The sequence below is a fragment of the Eriocheir sinensis genome, chromosome 29, assembly GCF_024679095.1.
Source record: "Eriocheir sinensis breed Jianghai 21 chromosome 29, ASM2467909v1, whole genome shotgun sequence".
NCBI lineage: Eukaryota > Metazoa > Arthropoda > Malacostraca > Decapoda > Varunidae > Eriocheir > Eriocheir sinensis.
In genome coordinates, this window is record NC_066537.1 from 14485495 (window position 1) to 14506030 (window position 20536).

At 42.9% G+C, this 20536-nt stretch overlaps 2 protein-coding genes and 1 long non-coding RNA gene across 10 annotated transcripts in view; 2 read left to right on the forward strand and 1 right to left on the reverse strand.

Annotated features, from left to right (window-relative positions):
• Positions 1–560: 560 nt before the first annotated feature.
• LOC127005285 (translation initiation factor IF-2-like) lies at positions 561–1226 on the reverse strand. Its single transcript, XM_050874079.1, has one exon. It carries the CDS (start codon positions 1224–1226, stop codon positions 561–563), a length of 666 nt encoding a protein of 221 aa, XP_050730036.1.
• A 7042-nt stretch (positions 1227–8268) lies between these two features.
• On the forward strand, positions 8269–13618 carry LOC127005100 (uncharacterized). Of its 7 annotated transcripts, XR_007758290.1 has the most exons (10): positions 8269–10118; positions 10402–10483; positions 10604–10765; positions 10846–11107; positions 11189–11289; positions 11452–11512; positions 11554–11594; positions 11635–11777; positions 11896–12018; positions 12060–13618. It is a non-coding gene; the product is annotated as an uncharacterized LOC127005100 (long non-coding RNA). The 7 variants fall into 7 exon arrangements; XR_007758288.1 differs by lacking the exons at positions 10402–10483; positions 10604–10765 and having other exon boundaries at positions 8269–10159; positions 10806–10886; positions 11169–11289; positions 11452–11777; XR_007758291.1 differs by lacking the exons at positions 8269–10118; positions 10402–10483 and having other exon boundaries at positions 10542–10785; positions 10825–10926; positions 11169–11289; positions 11452–11777.
• A 4223-nt stretch (positions 13619–17841) lies between these two features.
• Positions 17842–20536, forward strand: part of LOC127005101 (uncharacterized) — a 37546-nt gene continuing 34851 nt past the window's right edge. Inside the window, exon 1 of one of the 2 annotated variants that reach the window (XM_050873661.1) lies at positions 17842–18463. The gene's annotated coding sequence lies outside the window, so the exon portion shown is untranslated. The remainder of the gene's footprint in view (positions 18464–20536) is intronic. The other variant, XM_050873660.1, reaches the window with a different exon arrangement.

Consider the following 20536-nt stretch of genomic DNA (forward strand, 5'->3'; position numbering starts at 1 on the left):
GGTGGTAATAAGTAGTTATGGTAATAGTAATGGACGGTCGAGTAGTTGAAGTAATACGCTGTTTGCTTTGTCAATATGAAATTAAGCCGTAAATATAGACCAGCGCATCACCTATAGAGGGAAATTGGTGATGACGGTGGTGGTGGTGGTGGTGGATGAGGTGATGTTGTCGTTGTTGGCAAGAGTGGTAGTAACAGTGGTGGATAGTGGTGGTAAAGAAATACTAATGACTGTTGTTGTCTTCGTTGTAGTAGATGGTGGTAGTGGTGGTGTTAGTTATGGTGGTGGTGGTGGTGGGTGACTGGTGGTTGTGAGCGTGTGTAATAGTGAACAGAATCTCACCAAATAATTGAAAGGTAAAAGGTAACCCAATGCATAATGACAATTACTCGATGCTATTTTTGGAGGTGGTGGCTGGGGGGTGATGGAGGAGGAGGAGGGTCCAGTGTAGGGTTATGCAAGCTATGGGATGTAGAGGTTGAGGGGTGTGGCCTGTGTGTGTGTGTGTGTGTGTGTGTGTGTGTACTCCGGGGGCCGGTTACACTTGTGGGGTGTCGGGGCTACTGTCTGGGGTCGCGGGGTACGTGGGGGCGATGGGGCTTGGTTGTGGTGGTGGGTGTTGTCGTACGCCAGAGGGGTGAGGTGTGGGCGGGGGTGGCGTGTGGGTGCGGTGTTGGTGTGGGGCAAGGCGGGGTTGGGCGGGAGACCTTCGCCTCAGCCCCACGGTGGGGTGGGCGGCTTGGCGTGGCGGGGCTGGCTTGGCGGGACGGGCGGGCCTGTGTGGTGGCGGCGAAGTCAGCCAGACCCCGGGAGGCCCCGAGGACGCGGCGGCGCTGGGTCATCGGCTCCGGGGGTGGCGGCGGGCGGGGCGGCAGGTCTGGGCGGCCTGGGGCGTGCTGGGGCTGTCCCAGGTGCCCTGGGGCTGGGTGGGTTGTGCGGGGGGCGGGGGCCCCGTGGTCTGGTTGTTCCCCGTCACCCACCGCCGGCGTGGCTGAGCGGTGCCGCGGAGGTTTGGGACAGCGGCCACCAGGGGGCAGGAGGCGTGGCGTTGGCGGGGCGGCTAGGCAGACCCCGCCCCGCCCCGCCCCGCCGCGACACCCCCGCGACGGGGCGGGGCGAGGGGCGGGGCCAAGGCCTGGAGGTCGGCGGCGGATTGGCGGGTGGCGGGTCACCCCACGGGGCCCGCCGCCGCCCCACCCCGCCCATCGGCCAATCAATTTCCCCATGAACTACTGTCCTGATTGGCTCATTTGAATAACAAATATGGCTGCCCGCACCCTGCCCCACCAGGGGGGGGGGCGGCGCGGGGCGGGCCGGGGCCAGATGGCTCACGCCGCCGACCGTTACGGCTGCCCCGCCCCGCCCCGCCCCGCCTGGGTCACGAGGCATAGGAGCGGGGCAGGGCGGGGTCACCCTGGTCCCCTGGTCCTGTTGTGACCCAGGCTGTGCTGGGCATGACCCACGGGAGGGGCAGGGGACCACTGGTACCCCGTGGCCCCCCCTGACAGTTGGGGGGGCGGTAGGGCTTACGAGGTCACGGCCTCGGGACAGCCGGTACTGCGGCAGCCACGTGGACACCCTCAGCCGGCTGGACCCCGAGGGGCGTCCGGGGAGGAGCGGGGCGAGGACGCTGCGGGGGCCACGCGGGGGGGCTTGGCATCGCTGGAAGGCCAAGTGGGGCAGCCAGACGCCGCGGGAGGCCCGGTGACGGCCACGGCACTGCGGGGGGCGCCTTGGCGGCCGTGAACAGAGTGGTGATGAGGGGCCGCGGCTCGCAGCAGGCAGGGCCACCCCTGGGCCCCTGCCCTGTCCAGCCCTGGCCTTGCCCTGCCCCTGCCCCGGCCCTACCACTTCCCTTGACGTGCCCCGCGAGGCCCCAACACCTCCATCGACGCCCTTGAAGTATAACGTCTGCCTCCCCCTCACCCCGCCTTCCCTCCTCTCCCCCATGACCCTCCACAGGTGTTGCGTCTGGCCTTCGTAGTTCTCCCTCTGGAGGCCTGTAGGCTCTTAGTTTATCTAATAACATTTCTTCATTTTCTTCTTCTCCGTCTTCCTTCTCATCCATTTTTCTACTGCTTCTCTTTGTATTATTTTTCCCACATTTCCTCTGCCATCGTCTCAATTCTCCGTCTCCCTGTCATAGTCTAGGTTCTCCTCATCGTCTCAATTCTCCGTCTCCCTGTCATAGTCTAGGTTCTCCTCATCGTCTCGCCTGCTCGTACTCTTCACATTCATGTTCACACCCCCGCCCTCTTTACTCTCCTCTTTATTCTCTTGCTCATCCAGTTCTCCTGCTCTTCCTTTTCCCTCTTCTCATCGTCGCCCTCCACCTCTATCCTCTTCACACGTATGCCTCACCTGTAGGGCAAGAAGGTGTGTGTGTGTGTGTGTGTGTGAGTGTGAGGTGTGCCACAGGTTTAAGCCATAGAGAAGGGGGACAAGTTATACTGAAGGTGGTGTTCTGCAAGGGTTTACTGGCGGTGCTGCTGCTTTTGGAGGGAACGAAATGTATATATAGCTGTTGTGTTTATTGGTGTGGTCGGAGGTCGAGTTTGTAATGACATGAATAATTTTCTCAGTTATGTTTGATTCTTTTTTTTATTTTTTACTTATTTATTTTTCCTGTGACCTTTTGGAGTTTTTGGAAAGTTTGTAGATGGATAGTATTTTCTTCGTGTATTCTTTTCGAGGTTAAAATATTCGTAGTTTACTTTTTCTTTCGATACAGACATTAATTTTTATTTGAAGAGAGCTCGTTCGTTCAAGGTCAGGGTTTTCGTTACTTTTCAACCTTTATTTTTATGTATAGCTGCCTCGGGTCTGGTGGCAGCAACACTTCATGAAACGCACATACAATTTTTCTATATGTAATCTTTTTCCTCTGTCTTGCGTCGTCCTTCGCCTCGTTCAAGCTATCCTTCTGTTTGGTCGTATGTGGAGTTATTGGTTTTTTTATTTTATTTATCTGCTTTTATTTACTATGTTTTCTCTTTTTTTTTGCCCTCCCACACTTCGCCCTCCTTAACATCCTCCTTCCTGATGCCTTCCTTTTTGTATAGCCTTCCTTATTATTCTTATTCATATTCTTCTACACTCATTTATGGCCTCTCCACCTCCTTCCTTTTCCTGCTCCGTCTCCCTCCTGTACTTCTTTACCTGCGTGTGTGTGTGTGTGTGTGTGTGTGTGTGTGTGTGTGCTATCATTTTCTAGTACGAAACTCCAATTTTGGAAGAAAAAAGAATCATATATTTTATTTATTTGTTTATTTTTGGCCTCCACTGAATGCCTTCGAGCCCAGTGGATCTGTTTTTTGTGTATTTTTATTTAGTATTTTTTTCCTTTTAGAGGGCAATGTGAGGGGATAGGTCTTGAGAGAGAGAGAGAGAGAGAGAGAGAGAGAGAGAGAGAGAGAGAGAGAGAGAGAGAGAGAGAGACGCAAGGACATATGAAAATTTGAAAATGGGCAAGGGAAAAAATGTATTAAAAAGATTAACTACTAGACAGAAGAGGGAAAAAAGAAAAGATAAATGAAATAATAGTACGAGAGAGAGAGAGAGAGAGAGAGAGAGAGAGAGAGAGAGAGAGAGAGAGAGAGAGAGAGTTTGTGGTTTTGATGTTCGGTTACATGAGAATCCACACGGTTTCCTCCACTTCCTCTATTGTTCTTTTTTTTTTTCTGTCTCTCTCTCTGTCTCTCTCTCTCTCTCTCTCTCTCTCTCAAAGACAAATATTCTGTCTTGGTTTCGTCTCTTTCCATCCCCTGGTTGTCCTCACTCATACTCAGCTTTGTGTTCTATTTCTTGGTGTTTCTTATTGACTATTTTTACTATTTTCACCGTTTTCTTCAACCTGTCAGTGATTTCGAGCGTCTCATAGCTGCTGCCATGTGTCATTTTCGATCACTAGTTTGGATACGTATCTGTACCAATATGTAAGCATCAGCAGCAGGCTAAGAATTTCCTAACGTTGTGCACTTCTCTGCCATATGGTGGTGTACTCCTTCTTACAGGATTCGATGTCCAATGAAATGAAAGTTATAGAGAACAGCTTTCTAGTGCAGGGATTCACTGTTTTGTCTCCCGCCCACCTTTAGTATATTGTGCTCAGAAAGTATTTGTCATCTCTACCATTTTTTCCTGGTCTTTTGCAGTCGATTTTCATGTCCATCTTACTAGTGCAAGAATTCACAAGTGTTTAGATCTCTCATCCATCCCTAATAATGTGTTCTGAAACTGGCTGCCGTCTCGTCACCTTTTCTTGTATCGAGCTACAACTAACTGTCCTTTTCATTTTTTTATTCCTTGAGTTGTTCTTCCTTTTTGAGGAAATTAGGCCAATTCCCTTTTTGTCTGCATCTCGTGAATTTCTTTTTCACACACACACACACACACACACACACACACACACACACACACACACACACACACACACACATTTTTTAAGGGGCCAAGATATTTCCAGAAGAAAATGTACTGTCCTTATAATCTTCATTTATTTTGCCTCATTACTGCTGCATTTTGTTCTTCCCAGAATTGTTTTCCTTGCGTATTCCTCCGGCACTATCTCCTCTAGAGATATACTTAGTTGTATCGGTAGGATATCCTGTCTCGTTATTCATTCATTATTTTTTCGAGGTTTATTCTTTGGTATGGTCTGTTCATTTTCTTTTTCTTTCATATCTTTCTTCTTTTTAATAACGTTGTTTCAGGAAAGATTATTGGGCTTTAAAACAATATTGATTTTTTTATATTTTTTGTTGCAGCACGCTTTTGCCTTCTTCAAATTTATTTTATTATAGTTTAGAAAAAGTGTGTCTTGACAAAATTTTGATTATCTACATTTCCGTGGCAGGGTTTTGTTTTCTCTTGAAATTCTGTCACTATATTTCTTCAGCTTCATCATCAGATGATTTAGAAAAAAATCGAGTGTGATTTTAAAACGGTCTTTATTATTATTATTATTTTTTTTTAGCTACATCTTGTCCATTTGTAAATTTTGTTTGCGTGAGCACATCTTCATAAAAAAGTAAAACAATTAACCCTGTTTCAAAGTTACTTAAACAATGACTTGAAATGTCCCTCGAATAGTGCCTTCTCATTATATACGTTTTTGTATTTCATAAGATATAGCTTTTAAAATCACGTTAAAATCCACAAAGCTCATATATAAAAACGTTACGTAATATTTATAGTAACAGAACTGCCATGGAAAAGTTTAACACTCAAATCTAATCTGTAATCAACATCTCTGAACACCTTCCTGAACTCCTGACTATGACCAATCCGTCCTCCATGAGTTGAGGTTCATAATATGCATCTGAAGGTGTGCTCTCTACGCTTCCTCTAACCGTGAAAATTATTGCGCTTAAAAAATGGAATTGGAAGGCCAAAAGAAAGATCAACGCCTGATTTAATTCATATAATCATCATCCACAAGAGTAAGAAATTTTAATACCCAAATTTTATTCATAAAATTAACATATATGAATACCTTCCAGAACTCTTATCGCCTGCGTCTTCAAGTGCTACATGACTGTTATTGTGTTGTTCCATTCTGCCGGAGCTGAGCGATTTGATACGTTCCTTAATGTTGTTTTTTTCTTGGTCCCCTTCAGCCGTGAAAAAGGATACACCCTCAAAAAAAAAAAAAAAAAAAATGAAACGAATGTCGGAAATAAAAACAACAACTTAGTTCATATGATCAACTCGAACGTAAGAGTTACAATAAACACCTTAATCAATTTCCCTTCATCACCTCTACTAGTGAAACAAGTTGTGCTTCTTGGAAACACACAAGAAATGGCAGAGGAAAAAGTACAGAAAGAAGCAGAAGAATGTACAGACTAATTAATTTAATCAACACAAAACCAAAGTAGGAGTTATTTATATACCGTCGTTCCCTTATTCCATAACCCTGATCCCATTCCGTAAGGTGAAAGTCTCACGGATAAGTCTTTGGGTATTTATATATCCTTCATCATAATCCAGGGCTTTTAACCTAGGGCACTCGCTCCGTCATAGGCTGTAGGGTTTTAGAGGCTGTGAGCTGTGCTGAGCCAAGAACACTGCAAGGAGTAGACACGATTTGGCTTTGCTTTTACCATACAGCCAATGTATTACTTTTTTTTATGATTGGATTTACATTCCCATGACGTCTTCGATCCCATGTATTAAGAGAATGAACAAATAAATCATTAAACAACATTTCCTGTTTGTTTCATGGTGGCGTGTCAAACGTAATCTTTGTAATAAAATCTTAAGTTCTGAGCAGCCTTAGTCACTCACGGGGTTCTGGGCTGCCAATACCCAAGTACACGAGTTGAGGTCAGATATGGTTAAGAAGCGCTGAGTCAAGCTAACGTGTCTGGCGATATACCTTTATTTCGGTTAGCTTTTTCTTTTTTTCCATTCTTTTTCTCGTATCCTTCAAGATGAACGACTCGTAGATGCCAGTTTAGGTTTTGATGCATTAACAAACGGTAACAACGTGTCACTCGATTTCTTTCTACATTCAGCTTTATTTTCTGTATCCATTGTATATTTCTTCATTCCATCAACAGGAAACTCGGAGACAAATACTGAGGATTTTAATAACAGTCTACCTCATCAAAATTACCATGTCAGTCAGTTTCTTTGTTTCCTGGAGCCTACTTTCTCCAGTAACAATTCCTTTTCTAGTCCTTTCATCAGCTGGAATACTCAGTGAACTGCTATCAAGGTTCTGATGTATTGGCATGCCTCTGTCGCAGTGAATGGGTCACTTCATTTTTCTCTTCTTCACTTTGCCATTTTTTCCCTTTCTTTTATTTATTTCCTATTCATCCATGCAGCTGGAAGACTCAGAAAGGCTTAATAGATGTAGATATATGAATTCCCTTCATTCTAATTTAATAGTTATGCATCTTTTCTGACCTCAGTTCATATGATCAACTCGAACCTAGAGTAAGAGTCACAATAAACACCATAATCAATTTTCCTTCATCACCCCTACTAGTGAAACAAGTTGTGCTTCTTGGAAACACACAAGAAATGGCAGAGGAAAAGTACAGAAGGAAGCAGAAGAATGTACAGGTTAATTAATTAAATCAACACAAAACCAAAGTAGGAGTTATTTATATACCGTCGTTCCCCTATTTCATGACCCTCATCCGATTCCTTAGGGTGAAAGTCTTTGGGTATTTATATATCCCTCATCATAATCCAGGGTTTTTAACCTAGGGCACTCGCTCCTTCATAGGCTGCAGGGTTTTTAATATTTATGCATCTTTTCTGACCTCAGCACCACTATACCCAGTCCAGCAATTTTATATCAAAGATTTGATATGCCACCGTACTGTAAAGAAAATAGATAATATAGTCTGATGATGAATTTTGTTCATTTTCTGAATAGCAGGGATGGTGTGGAAAATAAATAAACAAGCTAATGCTGCAGAAAGTCGCTCTTCACGGAGCAGAACGAGACGAGGAGGCTAATTTGCTATCATCTTAAATAATTGTTCGTGACTAAAGCCAGTTAGCAGCACCTTAGAAAACAAACTCAGCTTCTAAAGTTAAGAAATGTAGTTACAAGTAAATGTTTCAATAAGTTTTTTTTTCATATATTTCCTTCCCAATTTTCATTGTTTACTGTATTTACTCGCCTACTTTCCTTCTTCTTCAGTTAGTTCGCAATGCCATTTTTATATCAATGGCCTAATTTTTTCCTTTAATACGTTCATGATGTCATTTGCGTTCAGACGTTTGGATTAGTATATATATTTTCTTTCGTCTCATCGTATAAGTAATTGGGTGGTGAATTCTTCCCCACATATAGTCCATCTGATCACCCTCGCTTATCCTTGCCAAAGACGATTCAGAGTCACTCTTTTCTTCAGTCCAAACGTCACGGACTCAGTGTCAGACAGTTTTCACGCTTGTCACCGGTTCCTGAGTCGTGGCACAAAGATTTGACAAGTCGTTTGATGTAATGGCTGACATATTCGAGAGAGAGAGAGAGAGAGAGAGAGAGAGAGAGAGAGAGAGAGAGAGAGAGAGAGAGAGAGAGAGAGAGAGAGAACAATGAGATAAGTGGCCTAAATCATTTTGAAAAGAAATCACTTGGTTATTGGCAAGATTGACGCTAAAAATACCCGTACAGAGAGAGAGAGAGAGAGAGAGAGAGAGAGAGAGAGAGAGAGAGAGAGAGAGAGAGAGAGAGAGAGAGAGAGAGAGAGAGAGAGAGAGTAAAACAACACAGACAATCACATTCTAAGACAAACTAAAAAAAATGAATAAAGGAGAGAGAGAGAGAGAGAGAGAGAGAGAGAGAGAGAGAGAGAGAGAGAGAGAGAACACAGACAATCACATTCTCAGACAAACTAAAAAAAATGAATAAAGGAGAGAGAGAGAGAGAGAGAGAGAGAGAGAGAGAGAGAGAGAGAGAAACAGGATAGACAGTCAACCATCGTTTTAGAGTTCAATTGTTTCATGACAGAGTGACCGAGTGACTGATTACTTGACTGCCTGACTGACTGACTGACTGACTGACTGACTGACTGACTGACTGATGTATCTAAGGCTTGTGGTGTAAGGATTCTGCTCAAGGTTTCCTCTTTTCGACTGACTGACTCATTGACTGACTGCTTTCGTGACTATGACTGATTGACAGACTTACGTTGAAGGTAGTGTATTAAAATTATCTTCCTTTGGCTAGGTGACTGACTACCTGCCTGACTGACGAACTGACTGATTTCTCCAATGCTTAGAGTGTGAAAACTATGATCAACCTTTCTTCCCTTTGACTGACTGGCTGACTTAAGCTGAAGAGATTGTATTAAAAACATCCCATTCTCTAGATGACCGACTTACCGATTGAGTGACTGACTTGTACGTTTAGAATGCATGTATAGAATTTCCACTCTGATTGACTTCCTCCTTGACTCAATCGACTGCCTTATGCTGAAGATATTGTTTTAAATTATCTCCCTTTGGCTAAAAACTATCTGACTCACTGATCGACCTTTGCTTTTAGAATGTGTAATATTTCCTCTCAGATTGACTGACAGACTGAATCCTTGACTGAATGGCTGACTGACTGACCTACTTTGAGGATTGTGTATATTCCACCCCTCTAACAAGATCCCTGACTGAATGACTGATTGACTGGTTTGTACTTTTAGAATGTTTAACCCGGTAGCTACAGGGATCATGTTTCTTAATTAAAGGCCCCTCTAAGCGAATTAATGAAGAAAAAAAAAAAAAAACCATCTCATAATATATATCAACGCATTTGTGATCAGTTTATGCATCATCTATTTTGGGGGGTCTTTATCATGACAAAAATTTGACCCGTCGCTGCTTCACGGTAAAGCCACAAATTTGGCCCGTCTCTGCTACCGGGTTAAGATTTCTTCTCTCTCGCTGGCAGTCTTATTCAACCTCAGCGGACGGCCTACTGTAGGGTGGATGAAAATGTGTGAGGGGTGGGTGACTGTCTTGCTGTATGTGGCCGGATGGATGCACGAAATCTGATGAGTGAGTGAGTGAGATTTTTTTTACCGCTACCTGGGAAAATAAAGCATAACGTTGTAGAAGCGAGATCCGTGTTCTGTTTGCGTTGCTACAGTGAAAGTGAGGCCCAAAAGAGACGAAAGATAATATGAGTGAACAAAAGGAATCAGAGCTATGGGGCCAGTAAAGTAAACGGTGAGGAAGAGTGAAGAAAGGATATCGTTGTAGAAGCGAGATCCGTGTTCTGTTTGCGTTGCTACAGTGGAAGTGAGGCCCTAAAGAGACGAAAAATAATATGAGTGAATAAAAAGAATCAGAGCTATGGGGCCAGTAAAGTAAACGGTGAGGAAGAGTGAAGAAAGGATATCGTTGTAGAAGCGAGAAACGTGTTCTGTTTGGGTTGCTACAGTGAAAGTGAGGCCCAAAAGAGACGAAAAATAATATGAGTGAACAAAAAAAAGAACTATGGGGCCAGTAAAGTAAACGGTGAGGAAGAGTGAAGTTACTTTTATGCGTACCTGTAGGATCTATTTATGTTTAGATTTGAGAAATGGATAGGTAAATAGATAGAGGGAAAAATGGTCAGCAAAAACATCAATAAGCTGCTGTGATTGATATAAGGAAAGGTCAACATAGATGAAGGCAGGTACATCAAGGAATAAGGAAGGTCAGCACAGGAAGGACAGGTACATCAAGGGATAAGGAAGGTCAACATAGATAAAGACAGGTGCATCAAGGAATAGGGAAGGTCAACACAGGAAAGATAGGTACATCAAGGAATAAGGAAGGTCAACACAGGAAAGACAGGTACATCAAGGGATAAGGAAGGTCAACATAGATAAAGATAGGTACATCAAGGAATAAGGAAGGTCAACATAGGTAAGACAGGTACATCAAGGGATAAGGAAGGTCAACATAGATAAAGACAGGTACATCAAGGAATAAGGAAGGTCAACATAGATAAAGACAGGTACATCAAGGAATAAGGAAGGTCAACATAGGTAAGACAGGTACATCAAGGAATAAGGAAGGTCAACATAGGAAAGACAGGTACATCGAGGAATAAGGAAGGTCAATATAGGAAAGACAGGTACATCGAGGAATAAGGAAGGTCAACATAGATAAAGACAGGTACATCAAGGAATAAGGAAGGTCAACATAGATAAAGACAGGTACATCAAGGAATAAGGAAGGTCAACATAGGAAAGACAGGTACATCGAGGAATAAGGAAGGTCAATATAGGAAAGACAGGTACATCGAGGAATAAGGAAGGTCAACATAGATAAAGACAGGTACATCAAGAATAAGGAAGGTCAACACAGGAAAGACAGGTACATCAAGGAATAAGGAAGGTCAACATAGATAAAGACAGGTACATCAAGGAATAAGGAAGGTCAACATAGGAAAGACAGGTACATCAAGGAATAAGGAAGGTCAACATAGGAAAGACAGGTACATCGAGGAATAAGGAAGGTCAACATAGATAAAGACAGGTACATCGAGGAATAAGGAAGGTCAATATAGGAAAGACAGGTACATCGAGGAATAAGGAAGGTCAACATAGATAAAGACAGGTACATCAAGGAATAAGGAAGGTCAATATACGAAAGACAGGTACATCAAGGAATAAGGAAGGTCAACACAGGAGAGACAAGTACATCAAGGAATAAGGAAGGTCAACATAGATAAAGACAGGTACATCAAGGAATAAGGAAGGTCAACACAGGAAAGACAGGTACATCAAGGAATAAGGAAGGTCAACACGGGAAAGACAGGTACATCAAGGAATAAGGAAGGTCAACACGGGAAAGACAGGTACATCAAGGAATAAGGAAGGCCAACACAGGAAAGACAGGTACATCGAGGAATAAGGAAGGTCAACATAGATAAAGACAGCTACATCAAGGAATAAGGAAGGTCAACATAGATAAAGACAGCTACATCAAGGAATAAGGAAGGTCAACATAGATAAAGACAGGTACATCAAGGAATAAGGAAGGTCAACATAGATAAAGACAGGTACATCGAGGAATAAGGAAGGTCAACATATATAAAGACAGGTACATCAAGGAATAAGGAAGGTCAACATAGATAAAGACAGGTACATCGAGGAATAAGGAAGGTCAACATAGGAAAGACAGGTACATCAAGGAATAAGGAAGGTCAACATAGAGAAAGACAGGTACATCAAGGAATAAGGAAGGTCAACATAGAGAAAGACAGGTACATCGAGAAATAAGGAAGGTCAACATAGGAAAGACAGGTACATCGAGGAATAAGGAAGGTCAACATAGATAAAGACAGGTACATCAAGGAATAAGGAAGGTGAACATGGGAAAGACAGGTACATTAAGGAATAAGGAAGGTCAACATAAAGACAGGTTCATCAAGGAATAAGGAAGGTCAACATAGATAAAGACAGGTACATCGAGGAATAAGGAAGGTCAACATAGATAAAGACAGGTACATCAAGGAATAAGGAAGGTCAACATAGATAAAGACAGGTACATCAAGGAATAAGGAAGGTCAACATAGATAAAGACAGGTATATCAAGGAATAAGGAAGGTCAACATAGATAAAGACAGGTACATCAAGGAATAAGGAAGGTCAACATAGATAAAAACAGGTACATCGAGGAATAAGGAAGGTCAACATAGATAAAGACAGTTACATCGAGGAATAAGGAAGGTCAACATAGATAAAGACAGGTACATCGAGGAATAAGGAAGGTCAACATGGATAAGAACAAATACATCAAGGTAACGCAGGACAGACGCAGGTAGAACAAAAGTAATTCAGGCAAAGATAAATATAATGAAAAAATTGAGAAGGAAAATCAAAATGTGGTAGAAAAATTAATAAGGTGACTAGAGTGGAAAGAATTTTTAATATTTACTCTCGGGGTGGACGTCAAAAAGGGTGGAAGAACACTGAAGTAGGCCTCTGGAGGAAAGTATACGTTCCCTGATGATATATATTGATTCTTCAGGAAAACGATCTCCTTACACCTTCCATACTGCACTTTTTTTTACGACTATTATTCTTGTTTTGTTTTTGGTAGGATATCTTGTTTTGTTCTTGTTTTATTTCGCTCTTGGTGTGTTTTTTTTTTTTGTATTCTCGCTTTGTTTTTGGTAGGATTCCTTGTTTTGTTCCTGTTTTATTTTGCTCTGGGTGTTTTTTTTTGTATTATTCTTGCTTTGTTTTTGGTAGGTTATTTTTTTTTTGTTTTCTTTGTGTGTTTTCTTGTTTTCGTTTATTCTTGTTTTGGTTTTGTTAGGTTATCTTGCTTGTTTTCGTTTTCTTTGGGATAGTTTTCTTGTTTATCGTTTAATTCCTGTTTTGTTTTGTGTGGGATATCTTGTTTTTGCTTTGTTTTCTTTGGGTTAATATTCTTGTTTTTCGTTTTATTGTCTTGTTTTGTGGGGGCTATCTTGTTTTTGCTTTGTTTTCTTTGAGTTAGTTTTCTTGTTTTTCGTCTTATTATTGTTTTCTTTTAGGTGGGTTATCTTGTTTGATTTTTGCTTTCTTTTCTTTGGGTTAATTTTCTTGTTTTGGTTTGGGTAGATTATCTTTTTTGTTGTTGTTTTCTTTGGGTGGGCTTTCTTGTCTTGTCTTGCTATTGTTTTGTTTTCTTTGAGACGGTTTTCATCTATTGTTTTAAGTGAGTGTTTGTTTTGTTTTGGGTGGGTCTACGTGGGATGGAAAGAAGAGGAAGGTGGAAGAGGAGGAAAAGCATGAGAAAAATACTTTAAGGAAGAGGTGGAGGAGGAGGAGAGGAAGAAGTGAAGGTGTAGGAACCGTAAATAAAGGATGAAGAAAAACTAAGAAGATTAAAGAAGGAAGAGAAGAGTATGTTGGAGGAAGAAAGGAGGAATATGGTGGAGGAGGATGAAGGAGTGAGTAGGTGAAGGAAGAGAAAGAAGTGGATAGGAGAAAGAACGAAATAATTAACTTGAGAACTTTTTTGTAAATGTTAGACCAGCTTTATACTGTTAAGGAATTATGTGTTTAAAATAAAATTAAGGAGCTAATAAAAAAAAGAAAGCTCGAAAACTATCACTTAATTTTACCTCCTAGAAAAGTGTACATATTAAAAAATAAATAAAAGGTTGATATCTGTATTTTTTTCGTTTTCTTACCACAAAAAATGTTTATTAATATCCCTCATCAAAGTTCTTCCCCCTATCCCTTTTCTCTCTCTTTCCCTATCTGTCTATTTGTCTATCTATCTATATCTATCTATCTCATTCTCACTGTAGGATGGAAGATTGGAAAAAATGAATAAAATAGAAGAAAAATTAATAGGACAAGAGAGGTACGAGAAAGGGAGGGACAAAACAGAGAGACGTGAGAGAATGAAAGAAAGAGAAAATAATTGGAGGAAATAGAGGAGAGGGAATGGCAAAGAGAAGAAGCGTGAGAATTGGGAAAAAGAGCAGAGGTACACGTGAGGAGGAATGGATGGGTGGAATGAAAGGAAGAGAGCAAAGAAAAGGAGAGGAAGAAGTGAAAAAAAAAAAATTAATGGAGATTGAAAAATAAAACCATGAACGAAAACCGAAGAGAGAAGAGAAAGGAACAACAAAGGTGAAAAAGCAACAGCAGGTAAGAGAGAGAGAGAGAGAGAGAGAGAGAGAGAGAGAGAGAGAGAGAGAGAGAGAGAGAGAGAGAGATCACATCACCATAATCATCAACACCATAAATATACATACACCATTATATCCATTACCCTACCACCACCACGACCTCCACCACCACCACCACCACCTTCACATTAGCGACCATTTTAGTTCCTACACCACCACCACCACGACCACCACCTCCTCAGCCGCTATTACCACCACCACCACTATCATTACCACACTAACCACCATCTCCTGACCAGCCACAGACCGACATAATCACATAATAAATATCACCACTACTACTTATACTATTACTACTGCTACTGCTAATACTACTTCTACTACGACTGCCACCACCACTGCTACCACTGTCACAGCTACTACTACTACTACTACTACTCTTACTACTACTACTACTACTACTACTACTACTACTACTACTACTAATAATAATAATAATAATAATAATAATGATAATTACGATAACAGGTAAATTTGCAAGAAGGGAAAAGGTGTAAAGAGGAACCATTTTGTTACCTCCACATTATATCCCTTCCTTTTCCCTCTCCCCCCTCCCCTATACCCCTCCCCCCCTCCTCCCTCCCTCCATCTCTTCCTACCTTCCCTCCCAGTAGCCAACCATGGGCCCTTCTCTTCTTCCCTCCCTCCTCTCCCCCTCCCTTTCCCTCCCTCCCATAGACCACATTATGGGAAGGATGGGTCTGCCCCTTTTCCCTCCCCCCTCCCTTCCCGTGCCTTCCCCCCTCCCCCCTCCCTCCCTTCCTCTCACCAACCACTTAGTAATTGTAGCCAATGAGAACACGTTTAACACCCTGACGCTCTCTCTCTCTCTCTCTCTCTCTCTCTCTCTCTCTCTCTCCTCAAAATCGCGTCAAACCTCAAATTCTCACATCAATCCATCGATGCAGCAAATAAAGCGAACAGAATGTTGGGCTTCATTAAAAGAAACTTTTTATTCAAGAATAAAGATGTAATACTTCCGCTCTACAATAGTTTAGTCAGACCCCACTTGGAATATGCGGTACAGTTTTGGTCTACTCACCATGCAAAGGACATTGCTAAATTAGAAGGTGTTCAGCGTCGGGCAACAAAAATGATCCCTTCCTTGCGCAACAAATCCTACGAAGAAAGGCTTTCCACCCTTAACGTGTTCTCTCTTGAGAAACGTCGCCTCCGAGGAAAACTGATCGAATGTTTTAAAATACTTAATGGTTTCACGAATGTAGACAGAACAAAATTGTTTATGATCGATGACACTTTGCGAACGAGGAACAATGGCATAAAACTCAAATGTAGACAAGTAAATTCAGACTGCACCAAATTTTTCTTCACCAACGTTGTAGTGCGAGAATGGAATAAGCTCCCACCGTCAGTGGTCCAGTGTAACACGATTGACTCCTTTTAAAACAAGCTCGACCGTCACTTCCTTGAACTTAATATTAACTAGAGTAGAAAAGCAACGTTTTGGAGCCATCTGATTAATGTAGATTCACTTAGGTGGACAGACCACCTAGTCTGGACCATGTGATCTGTGTGGTCTGATTTTCTGTGTAATTATATGTAATTCTCTCTCTCTCTCTCTCTCTCTCTCTCTCTCTCTCTCTCTCTCTCTCTCTCTCTCTCTCTCTCTCTCTCTATCAAGAAAAAAATGAGTATAAATGATCTTGTCCCAAAGTTTCTTGAGAATTGTTTTATATTATCTCAGCTTTCGAACATCTTTATCATTGGAGAGAGAGAGAGAGAGAGAGAGAGAGAGAGAGAGAGAGAGAGAGAGAGAGAAGTGTTTATGCATTTTTCCCATCATCAATTTTTTTATTCATTCTTATAATTTCGGTAATTTTATTCAGAAATCCCTTTTTCCTTTTACTTATCAAATTTCATCAATTTTATGTTTATATTTTGATTCTTTATCATTATTTACTTTCACATTTCTCGTTCTATTTTATTCATTTCAATTTATAAATGTTCATTTGTCTATATTCTTTTACAATTTTCTGTTTTATTTCAATTTTCACTGAGATTGTTTTTCCTTACGAATTAAAATCATCACTAATTTTTCTTACACACACACACACACACACACACACACACACACACACACACACACACACACACACACACACACACAGAATGGCTCCTCATGTGTTCTTGGTTATAATGGGCTATTGAATACCTTTGGCACTCCTCATGTATCTCTACTACTATTTTTACATTTACTGCCAATTCTGCTACTACACGGTCACTTTCTCATGTTACTCAACTAATATAATGTTACCATTACTACTACTGATACTAAAAAAACAATCATACGAACACTACTGCTACAACTGCAACTACTTTGACTTAATAATATACTGTTTCGATCTCCACATATTTTTCCTTTTTCTCCTTTACATCTTCACTGTTCCTCATCCTCCTACTCACTGTCCTTCTACTTCTGCATTGCTTCCATTTCCACAGTATAGTTCCTCCTCTTCTTTCCACCTCTCCTATTTCTTCTTCAGCGTTGTCACTTATTCCTCTTTCTCACCGTCTTTCTCTTCCATCCCCTTTAAATAAGTGCAACAAAGTTAGAAAGAGAAAGAAACGGAAATCTAACTTTCATTCAAGATAAGACAACGATACGCACTCGTACTGACAGCGGAAATGACTAACGGATACCCTCGCAGTCACCCAGGCAGTCAGTCAGGGTATGAATAAGTCAACCAGATAGTCAGTCAGCTAAGTTTGCCTAAATAATCCTAAAGAACAAACATCTGCTGACTAACTGACTTGCTGAATGTTCTTGTATACGTAAATCACTTCTTTTCGTCTTGTGTAAGTCTAGGAAGTACACATGCATGGATACACACACACACACACACACACACACACACACACACACACACACACATACACACACGATCAGTCAAGCAGTCAGTCAGTCAGTAATAAGTTGCATGAGTCACCTACGGGAAGATACAGTAGAGAGAGAGAGAGAGAGAGAGAGAGAGAGAGAGAGAGAGAGAGAGAGAATTAAAAGAAATAAAAGTAAAAGAGAAAAAAATATGAAAAGAAAGAAAGAGAGAGAGAGAGAGAGAGAGAGAGAGAGAGAGAGAGAGAGAGAGAGAGAGAGAGAGAGAGAGAGAGAGAGAGAATTAAAAAGAAAGAAAAGTAAAAGAAAGGAGAAAAAAAATATGCAAAGAAATAAAAAGAGTAGAGTAAAAGATAAGAGAGAGAGAGAGAGAGAGAGAGAGAGAGAGAGAGAGAGAGAGAGAGAGAGAGAGAAGGTACAGAGGGTACATGAGTCGACGAATATAGCTGAGAGAGAGAGAGAGAGAGAGAGAGAGAGAGAGAGAGAGAGATGAGTGGACAGATGGAGGATGGTGGTGATTATTTTCGTAGAGTAAAAAGATAATGCTCCACCACCACCGCCACCATCACTTCCACCACCTCCACTACCACCACCTCCACCACCACGCTGTCCTTGGAAGCAGCAGAAGAAAAAGGATGAAGGCACTAAGAAGAAGAGAGGCATCATAACACTGGAGGTGGAAGAGGTGGAGGAGGAGGAGGAGGTGGTGGTGGAGCTAATAGTAGTAGTGGTGGTGGAGGAGGCAGTGGTGGTGGTGGTGGTGGTGTTGGCTAGACGTTGCTCCTACCCCTACCCTCACCCTCCACTACCCCACCCCTCCCTCACCACCACCCTCATACCACCACCGCCACCGCCGCTAACATTACTCTCCCTCCTTCCTGTCTCGCTCTTGTGACTAAATGATACGCTTTCCCTCTTTTATTTCCCCTCTTTTTGACATAACACGAAGCACCAGCGCCAGGGGATAGGGTACAGGGGGCGGCTAGATCCCTGTAGAGGCCACAGGGGCGACAGGGAGGGCAGGGCGGCAGGGTAACGCTAGAATAAAAGCTCGCGAAGTGGAGGCTGTAGCGGCGGGTCACTGTTCGCTTGGTTGTGCTCTCCAGACACAGGCTTACGTCACTGCCTCTCCCGCCGCCGCCCGAGCCCGCCAGCAGATGCCAGCACCGTCCACGCCTCCGCCGCCCTCCACGCCTCGCCGCCAGCCCTCACATAGGTCCCTCGGGCTGGGTACACGAATAGGGCCGATGACATGCCTGCTGCGACGGGTCTATGGGGCTGTTTGGCCGCAAGGGAAGAGTGGTTAAGGCTTCCAGAGGTTCTGTAAGGGGTTCTAGGGCTTCCTCCCCCCCTGCCCCCCTTTGTCTGTGTCCTGGGCACTGCAGTTCATGACGGGTCGCTCTGCCTGGCTACAAGTGACGCTAAATCATTCTACCTCCGATGCCCACTTTCCGGGTGTGGTGGCGGTGTGTGTGCGGTGCCGGGGCTGTGCCGGGGCGGGGAGGGCTGCGCCGTGGCCCCGGGGTGTGTGCTGGGGGCCTGGGTCGTGCTGCAGGGGGGTAAAACATGATATATTCGGCCTGCATGATGGTGCATGGCGGACCGACGCTTGTGATCATGCTGGCTTGCCTCGGCGTCCTGCTTCACCCTCGCCAAGGCTGCAGGCTGTGGCGGCATCCTGGGGGTGTCTGAGCCTGTCGGGGAGGTGTGGCGAACAGGGGAGGGCTGTAGCATGCCCCTGAAGTGTCCTGAACCATCGTTACACCCGAATCTACACTCACCGAGCACCAGATAAATCCCTCCGCCGAGACTTATGGGTGTGGCGGCGCCCCGGGGGTGGTGACGTGCCCCTGAGGGTGTCTGGTCTGGCTAGCAGGGAAGGGGTGGAATAGAGTAGCTGAAAGTACCTTGGATCATTGCTACACCCAGTTCGACACCCACCACCACCTCCAGGAACCTAGACACCCCCTGCCCCCCTTCCACCACCGTGCTGGCTGGCAGGGGAAGGGTATGGCGTGCCCCTGTGTGCCCTGAATCAGCGCTACACCCACCCTGTACACCCAGCCCTACACCCGCCGCTACAGCCAGGCACACCCAGACACACCCTTCCGCCCTGGGCTAATAAATGTCAGGAAAGGAAGCTCAGGCGTCTACCTGCCCGTCTGGGTGACCTGCACGTCCTTACCTTGATTAGAGCACACCTGTAGAGGGTCTGACCAGGTGCAACCCTCCCTACCACCTTCCCTTCCTCTTCTCTTCCTCTTCCTTACCTGTGTTTTAGTTACCTTGCCTACTACCTGCCTGCCTACCTCCTCCTCCTTCCCCAGTCTTCTTCCTTACCTGTGTTTTGAGTAACCCTGCCTACCTGCCCACCTACCTACCTGCCTACACACACACACACACACACACACACACACACATGCATTATCTTTCTTTATTGTTCTATGATTCATTCTCTCTCTCTCTCTCTCTCTCTCTCTCTCTCTCTCTCTCTCTCTCTCTCTCTCTCTCTCCCAAGAAAGCTCATCACGTCCATAAGGCCAGCATAGGTAGCGTGTGGGTGCATTTTTAATCCCTTTCTCAGGAGTGCGAGGGCCAGGTAAACATCATAATCAGCTTGCCACACCTGACTTGTCCTTCATCGTATATACCTCTACACCATATAATGACCTCCCTTCGTTGGGCTCGTAATGCTCCTGTACCTCATTGTACATTTAATTTGTAGTGTAGAGTGAGTGAGTGAGTGAATTAGTGAGTTACTTAATATACATTTTCCTTATATAGTTGTTTAGTTAGTTTTTAGATAGTTTCATTTTTAGTTAGTGAGTGAATAAGGGACTCTGTTAGTTGGTTAGTGCGTCAGTTATTGTACTTTTAACATAGTGTATAATGAAAAAAAGCCTGTTAGTAACAGTCAGTTGGTTAGTTAGATAGTTATTATACATTTTACGTAGTGTATAATGAGTGAGTGAGTGAGTGAACTTGTTAGTTATTTAGTTAGTAAGTTAACAAGTTTATTACTAATAAGTTAATTATTATTTATTTAGTTTATGATTCCTTTAGCTTCTTAGTTATTTAGTATTTTTTTTACAGTAGTGGAGGCAGCTCAGTAAGGGCATGGAAATAAACTTAATATAAATTCGGAGTTAGTGAGTGACAGAGGCAGTATCTGTTAGTTGGTTAGTTACCTGATTATGTATTTTATTTAATATATAATTGTTATGTGAGTGATTGAATGAGTTTGTTAGTTATCAGTTTGTAGGAAAGTACATTACACCGTAATGTTACAAATATAACCTAAATTCCCCACAAAAGCACATTTAAAATTGTTGAATCAGTAACAATACAAATAGTAAAAAAAAAAAAAAAAAAAAAAATAAGGTTAACTTCTGAAATGAGGTGTAACTTGAATACAATCCGTAACACTAAAAGAAAAATGCTTAAATATGCTAGCAGAATTTAGGTCTCAAACGACTGAAAAATAATGCCGTTGTGTTCAGCTGTACAAGATATATTAGCACTCTTGGGTTATCCGAGAA